The following is an 8,648-nucleotide window of genomic DNA, read 5'->3' as shown; positions in this document are numbered from 1 at the left end:
AAGGCTGCATGTGGAAAAAATAGTATTTTCAACTCATCTTACCAGACTGCCAGTCCTGGAGCCAGCTGTGCTAGCAATAGGGCAGTAGCTGTCAGCCTGGGCCTGGAGGTTGTGTTCATCTCTCTTGGACCAATCAGGAAATGAAAATCACCATTATTGTGCTGGTGTAGATGTAATTCATGTGTACTTGATCAGTACTTTGCAGGGGAGTCATAGGGAGCACGCGCAGGGAGTAGGTAGTCGTAGGGTATATGGCAACCATAGGCTAAATAGTGTTTGCCTTTTTCAGGCCAGGCATAGTCCTTTAACCAAGCAGAAACAGTTAACCTGACCTTTAAAAATCCATAGTATCACTGTTCCTATGTCTTCCAGGGTACAAAGAACATTTATAAAGACAAGGTTTACTGGATCATATCACACAGTTCAGTTTACCTTTTAGTATCGAGATCTTATTTAAATGGTGCATATATATATATATATATTTATATACAGATATAGCAATACCAATTAAAGAGAATTCAATCATTACCAAATTTTAGTCTCACCTGACCTGATAATTCCCATCTAATAGCTGTATTTTCTATATAATTCTTGTCAGAGTATCATTTCCTGAACATAAAAGCTTCAAAGGATTTAAACTGCTATTGCATCTGTCCTGTATACAATGGAAGAAATACATTGTCATTCCAGAGGTAAATTACTTGTTTCATGCTTCTCACAAAGTATCTTTATTTAACATTCGGACAGATATGCACCTATTTATTATATAAATAATCTATGGCTTCTTAGTTTGCAAATGCTGGTTGAAAGTTCACGAGAGCAGGCTTTTCTGTGAACTTTCTGTATTTATAATTTCAGTCATTGCAATAAATCCTGAGCCTACCACCTGCTTAGCAGCATTTTGCACTCTATTCCAATGCCTAAAGCTGGGAGCTCTGCATCTGAATATTTCAAAACCTCTCAACAGCTTGATTGGAGTTTGATTTTCTTCTTAAATAATGCAAGTTGTTCTGGAAAAAACATATAATCACGATTAACTGATAGTCAAATCCTTGGTCTCTAACGTACAAAGCTCCACCACAACTAATAGAGTGGTTTCATTTATAGAGGTTTCATTTGAGCAAAGCTTACTGCAGCATTTTGTAGTTGTTAGAAAAAAAGTGTTCTTTGTGCGTGCTGTAGTTCAGAGCTGTAAGGTCTTTGTGAATGGTTACTCTCAAAGCGCTACAGAAGTTCCCCGGTTCAAGGTGGTTCCTGGCTCCTCGGAAAAATGAATGTGGGGTTCCAGCCTGGGAGGAGAGAAATAAGTGAAAAAGGAGCGTCCTTGGGCTAGGCAGGACAGGTCTGCTTAGTGCAGCTCTGCAGCCAGGACCAGTCAGTGCTAAGCTGGTTCAGAAGGAAGAAAGGTGAGTGTTGATCCCAGTAAACATAAAGAGCATCCATGAATCCAACTCATCAATCACAGTAAAAGCTCCTCCAGCCTTATTTGTCAGAGCAAAGGGATTTTCAGATTATAAAACCAGGAGTCACCATATGGTCACCTAACCACATAATTTAGGACACAGAACATCCTTGAATTTGATCCAGTTTAAACTTGAGTACATCTTTTATATTATAAAAACCAAAAACATCTATTCTCGATTTAAAAATTGCTAATGGTAGAAAAGCCACAATAACCTCTTGCAATGCACACCAGTAGCTAAGTATTTCCCTGGTGAAATGTGTAGCCTTTTCATCATGCCCATTTGTCCAGCTCCAGCCACCAGATCTTTTTATAGCTTTACTTGCTAAATTGGAAGAGTGTTAGTCCTGAAGTAAATACTTACCATCTATAACCAAAATCCTTTAACTTTTTCTTGTGCTTAAACGATTGTGCACCTATCCCTTCTACCAGAAGATGCTTTCCAGCCTTTAGATTGGTCTCAGGGCTGTCATCTGCACCCACTCTGGTTTTCAGGCAGTTTTAAGAGTGTCTGTGCTTTAGAGCTCAACATACATACAGGGGAAATGAGGCATCCATGCCAAAAACATGTATTCCTGGGGTCACACTAGTTTCTGACCACTTTTGCTCCTGGAGTTGACACCCACCTAATGCCCTGGACATGAACCAGTGTGTCCTGTTTAAGCCCACTGCTCCCTGGTGGACGGTGCTCCCTGCAGCACCCACAAACCCTACAACTTGTTTCTCTGAATCTGACTTCACTTCTGCCCACCGGATAAATTACTGTTATTCAGTCATCTACCATAACAAAGCAATTAAAAATTTTGCTTCTAAAGTTCCTTTAATACTGACTAGATATGGTAACTATAATCTTTGTAATCTTTGTAAAGCTTTAAGTGATGATTTTATGCCTCTAAAATAAAATTTGTACCATATTTTTGCAGGATACTGTCAGAAATAAAGCTACTCACTGCTGAACTGTTCAACTGCAGAAATATTAGCTAGTATCATCATTACCCTGTGTAGCTTCATTTCCCTGAAGTCATACATTATTATTCCCCTAATGTCTAAGGTATTATAGACAGTTACTGTGCTGCATTTTCAGCTCAGAGAGGTCTCTCTCAAATGATGTAAGGAAGGGTGGCAAGTACAAGTGATTTTCTCCATTCCTGTCATGCTTTTCAGGTGAAAGTAGCAGTTATTTCTTAACCAGCTGAATGAACGAATTTAAATTATATATTCTGCATGCACTAATTTACATAACATTATATACGCAGGTAAAATGAAAGCCACAACAAAGATAAATAAGTTTCACAAGAATTCAGTCACAGGCCATGAAGAGGACCCTAGGAGAAACAGGGAAACAATTCTCTCATGCCTTGCTTACTTCATAAAGATAAATTCACTTTCTTTCTTTCTGAAATTGGTTGATACTCAGTCTCAGCTCTGCATGTCAAGTTTTTTCTACTTCTTTTTCCTCTTTCAAATGTTGAGCATCTTTTGATATGGTCGATAAGTCTCTATTAATCAATTCCTATCAGAGGGCTCAAAAGACATATGTATCATGTAGGAAAAAATCTCATAGTTCTGCTTCCACATGGACTTTGACAAAAATAACCAACTGTAAACAAGCAGGGATGTATATTTTCCATGATTCATGCTGCAGAACCCATCATAGGCCATGGGACTGTTTTACAGAACTTGAGCTTTCACAGAAAAAAAAAATGCTACCGGGTGGCCTGATTGTGAGGGAAGCCTTCCCAAACAGGAACCGAACATGAATCAAGTCAGGATGACTCAGATTGTTTTTGTGATTCTGCAGAGAGACAATCTGAGATAATAGCTGGGTTGTGTGAACTATTGCTATAATTTATTACAATAAAAATTCAAAATACAATGACTTACGGTTGTGAGTTGGGTTTTTATTTTCTCTATGTATATCAAAACCTCTTAGATTTCTAGCCCTTCTGTGTGAATAAACACATAGAAAAACATTTATAAAAGTCCTCTGTATGCCTCATAGGGAATATGCCAAATTTCATCCTAACAAACACAGCAACAAGCCTTTTGTATGCTCCATGAAGTACATTTGATAAGAAGACAGCAGTGTCACAGCATGACTGAGTTATGGTGGTAGGTAACCAGCCTTAGGACATCAAGGAATTTATAATACTATTGTTACATGTTGAAGCTTGAAGCCTATGACAGAATAACAATACCTTTCTAGGTGATGGGGGAAAAAAGAAGAATTACTGCTTAAATTCTAAATTAGATTTGTGCTGCTTTTGATTCAAAGAAAGAAAGAAACCCAGTCTCTTTGGGTTTCACAAAACAGAATTGCTGTCTAGGTGTTGTAGCTAGGGTACTGTAGGCAACACAAAGTATTGGTAAAGCACAGGTAAAGGACATCTCTGATGTTTGTGTGTTGTACATGCAGGTTAAGTAAATGTTTTTAATCTAAAAAAAACCAGGTTACATGACTCAAGGTGAGAAAATTTCTTCTTTAGTGCTGTGCTCCATCTTTTGCCAGAAAGCTGTTCCCAATCGAAACTATATTTATCCATTATTTACCAGTTTAGTCAGCTGAGGACAAGTTGTTCTGAAAATGTTTGTTTAAATCAGCCAGCCAGGCACCAAGAAGAAAAAGGAAAGGAGAGAGAAAACCAGTACGGAAAAATGTCTAAAATTCCAGGGAAAATCTTTCTGTTGATTTTATCAGGATATAGCCAAGATCTGCAGTCAACAGATGAGAAGGATGGCTATTAAAATAAGGAAAAGAGACTAGAGACTTTAAAGAAAAAAGAGGCAGATATAGGAAAGTAGTGGGAAGTTCCCAAGTTCCCATTAAAAAGGACAAAATGGTGATGCAGCTGCAAACAAGCAATGGAAGGGAATGAAAACTGAGAAAGTAAATTAAAATATCTATGACCATTGATTTTAACGGGGAGAGATGTTGGGCACTGGCCTTGTCTGCAAATTCTCTTGAATGGGTTGTAGAGGCACAATGCAGTTTCAGTATGGATGGGATATTGAAATAGCTGGAAAATTCAGAAAGATTATTCATACCTAAAGCTTTGGGAAGATCTCAGTAGTAGCAAAGGAAAGATTTATCTTCCCTTTTAAATTAAGTTGTTTGGAAATGATTTGAGAATTTTTGTTACGAAATTGTTTTTGGAGTCCTCCCTCTGAGCGAATATTTTAATTTGCAATTTTTACCCTGACAAAACAATTTTAGTAGAGCACAATGAGTGCAATGAGTATGTATTGGTAATGACTGTGAAAGGACAAACACCACATAGTGAGCCTTATAGGATTCAGGAAGGACAGAGTCTAAGTTTAACCACAAAGAAAGCAAAACGTTAAGAAATGTGTCTGAAATGAAATGACTAGCAAATCCTTCAAAAATCAGTCTTTGGAGGGGGAGTAAATGTGGAAGGCATATTGTCTTCTTAATCCACAACAGATTGATGCATCTTTTGAAGAACAAACTGCAATTCTTTCTAAACTATGAAGCCTTGAAGGGAGACCAGGCATGGATTTACCAGCCAGGGAAAAGGTCCTTTAGCTGCTTTCCTCTTGTCCCAGCCAGACCTCCCCATGTTGTTCCATTGCCTGCTTTTTTAATAGCAACATTGAAATATGTAGCTGCTCAAGAGATGAGTGGATGACCAACAGATGAGTAGTTGGCAGATAGGGCCTGCTTAGTTTGTTTCTTCTACAGTTTTCTGGTTTCTGATTCAGTAGTTTTATTTCCCTTATTACATCTCCCCATCTATCCTTTTGGAGTTGGCTTCAAGTGCAGTGCATGGTTACCATACATAGGTAATCATAACTTTCCCTGTGAACATGGACAAAGAGCTTGAAGTGTTGACAACCACATTATAAATGATCGAAGGACATGCTGTCAATAGCCCAGCTAGTAGAAGAACACAGGCCTCAAAACCTTAGACCAAAGGTAGACCTTGCTACCCAGTCTACAGACATGAATCAGGACAGAGATGACCCACCACAGTAACTATCTGTTATATGGTCCAGACCTGATTTTTAATGGTCACCATTTTCCTGCAGCACATTCAGGTACCAGTGTCCTCATGAGCTGCAACATCCTCCTCACTTTTGGGTGTTTGCCCATGTTGTAGTGTGCCTCCTCCAAGGCCCTAATGGTGCTACCAATGCCCTCCTCAGGCTCAGGTCCCTCCAAGCACATGGGTACCATGGTCTGATTCTCCAGGTGAGCAGTGGTCTTTCATCTTCTATGTACATACAAAGGTATTGTTTGAACAAAACCAAAGAATAATCTTTTTCAGAAATCTCCACATTCTTGAGGAATGTGATAGAGAGAACCCAACTGACAAAAGCCACCTTTGATAATGGACAAACTGTCACAAAGTTGTTCCTTTTCCTAGTGTGGAACGGAATTTGCTAGCACACTACAGCATTACCTCCCAAGCAGTCAAAGACCCATATAAGATTGCACAAAAAGCCACATAAAGCCTTACTACCAAGAGGAAGGAGCAGTTGGCAGCAATATCCCGAATAATTTCACTTCAAAAGCACCAGCCTGTAGGAGTTCAAAGCTCTAGCAGTTCCCTTGACATCATCAGATCTTCCCTTCTCCACCAGCAATTGAGCCAGGTTTTGAGCCAGCAATGTTTCCACACAAATTATTAGTAGTAGAAATAATAATAGCAATAATGCCTGCCCCTCCTCATCAGTGCTCCTCATGGAAGGATTTGGAAAACAATCTTCCAGCAGAGCTCTACCAGTTGCACACACAGCGGGCAGATGAGAGAACATCTGTTTCAAAGGACGTGCCATCAGCACTGCAGGCACTGTGACATCAAATGCCAGTATACAGAAAGGCACCAGTAAACTTGCTGTAGGATCCTGTGGGGTGAGAACATTGTCCCTCCTGTGACCAGAGACAGGATTGTTCAGCCCCTGTCACAGCAGTAAGCAACATGCATCCTTCATCCTGGTGTTCCTGCTTGCTGCTCCACACATGCTGCACCACACAACCATGCTCATTCACCTCTACAAATATAAGGTTGCCAGTGACTAATGTGAGCTTTTTTAATCTTGTTGATGAATGGTTTTACATTCCCAAAGAGGAATGCTGCGTCCCACTGCACATTTTCAGCTGTCTTGTATGTTTCTATAAAGCTGGGAGGATGGAATAACAAAAATGCCCTGGGATGATGAAAGGGTTCGACTATGGGTTCCCAAAACTCAGCTTGGAACTAGCTACTAGTGCCCAAACAGGTGCCTATAAAAGTCAGGTAGGAGCAAACCAGAAGCAGAGGAGTTTCCCTGCTCTGAGTGGTGCCCTCCCGTCTCCCAGCTGAACACAGCACAGTCTAGAGCACCACCAGCTCAGTGAGGACACAGCCCCAGATGAAGTGGTGGTGTGGCTGACAGCAGGGCATGGTCATGTTTCAAAGCCCCAGATGCATCACTCAAGCTGGAGCCCAGCAGCCAGCTCAGCTCAGAGCTATGCTGCACTATGAGAGCCTTCCTAGGTCCCCAGGGAAGCCAACTCTGCTCCAAGCTGTGGGAAAACCACAACCAGACTCCATGTTTTAGGTTTTTACTGCTGGCCCAGCCACATCATCAAACTATCTCATTTTTAGCAAATGATCTAGACATCAGTGAATTCTTCAGATATTAAAAGACTATCCTTCAGCCTGCTACGCCAACTCTGAACGTGACCCCCCACCTAGACTGCAGCCCTTTAAGTTATCCTTCATTTGTTTGTTGGTGTGCTCCCTTAGATCTGCAGATCGCTTTGATTATTTGAACATCTGGAAGTTGTCACATGCTTTTTCTGACCGTGACCATCTGAAATATTACCCAGCAGGACTTGAGGGGAGACACAGTAAGGAAACAAAAACATCCTACGCATGAGAACATGTGGCAGGAATTATCAAATGACACCATCCCAAAGGGTAGTGCTATATATCCAAGCAAAGGTGAACTTTCTCTCCATTCCCTAAAGCCAGGATAATTGTTTTCCATAATATTCACTCAGACATAAAACAGCATTGCACACAAATACCTAATATATTTTTCACTAAACATTATATTATCAAAGTTAGTTGTCTGTTACTAATGGAGAAAAAGCATTTCTTTCATCCTCTGGTTTTTAAAGCTGAAGGGTAGATCCTCTCGTACACAATTCTTCACAGAAAAACCTCCCCAAAATGGTTCAGTGCTTGAGTTTGTTAGGGTGCTTATTCCAGGTTAGCCTGATGTCCTCACAGACAAAGTGCGGGTCCTTTGGTAAAGCTAGAATGTAATATATAAAACTATGAGATAAAAAAGGTTGAAATATAGAGTCAGAGTTTATCAGCAATCCTTCACAGGGACTAGAGGCTCTGGAAAAGAGAGGAAATGCAGACCAAAATCAATACAGATGTGGAGGTGGGAGCCCAGAAAAATCAGGCACAGTTTTTAGATTTGGTTTCTCATTCTTATCAAGATACAGATAACAAATGAAGCATGTAGACACATACAAACTGTACTGCTGCAGTCTGGCAGCTGTTAACCAGTTATATTTTGGCCTTCACCAAGAGGTTGTCCCTAAAATCAGTAGTAGATGGCAATGGATTTCCTTCTGACCAACCTCTTTGCTTACAGATCATGGGACCAAAATCTCATTGTCCTGGAAGAAAACAGGAACAACCAGGATGAGCGCTCCCATGCATGACTTCCAATCCCCCTTCCTTGGGGGCTGCCAGCTGGAAGGGTGGTCTCTGCTGCGGTTTCCTCCCAGGGACATGATACTAGTAGAAGCAGAAGTAGAACTAGTTATTCCATCAGCCCTCAGCCTCTGCATGTCTCCAGAGTCAAATCAGACCTTGATGTACTGGCTTTGCTCTGTGGCTGCTACTGTTCCTTCTTCCTTTGGGGCTATTTTTATATTTGGTGGTGCAGTGCTCTGATTTTTCCTTCTTTAAAACAGTGCCCATGGTTACTGAAGTCAGTTCCTGACAAGCCAAATGTATTTTAATAAGACCCCAACGTCCTAGAAGGAATTCCCTGTAGTGCAGCAGCTTTGGTTCCCAGGAATCGTCTTAAAAAGGACGCTCGTCCTTCAGGCATAACCTAACAAAAATATTCCATGGTCTTTGTGTTGGGATATGATGGAAGCTGGTTCGTTTGTCCCCTGACAGAGGACGCGGACAGGGAGTGTTCGTGTGAGCGAGGG

At 40.7% G+C, this 8,648-nt stretch overlaps 1 protein-coding gene across 1 annotated transcript in view; it reads right to left on the bottom strand.

The window, feature by feature from the left end:
* Positions 1-602: 602 nt before the first annotated feature.
* Positions 603-8,648, bottom strand: part of RGS7 (regulator of G protein signaling 7) — a 265,260-nt gene continuing 257,214 nt past the window's right edge. Inside the window, exon 17 of the mRNA XM_029965047.1 lies at positions 603-1,289. Coding sequence (XP_029820907.1) covers positions 1,128-1,289 — 162 coding nt within the window. The 3' untranslated portion in view covers positions 603-1,127. The remainder of the gene's footprint in view (positions 1,290-8,648) is intronic.

This window comes from Manacus vitellinus, unplaced genomic scaffold, assembly GCF_001715985.3.
Source record: "Manacus vitellinus isolate BGI_N305 unplaced genomic scaffold, ASM171598v3 scaffold_8_pilon, whole genome shotgun sequence".
In the NCBI taxonomy this organism is placed as follows: Eukaryota; Metazoa; Chordata; class Aves; order Passeriformes; family Pipridae; genus Manacus; species Manacus vitellinus.
Note: the sequence above shows the minus strand (reverse complement) of the source record. Positions and strands in the feature narration are given on the sequence as shown.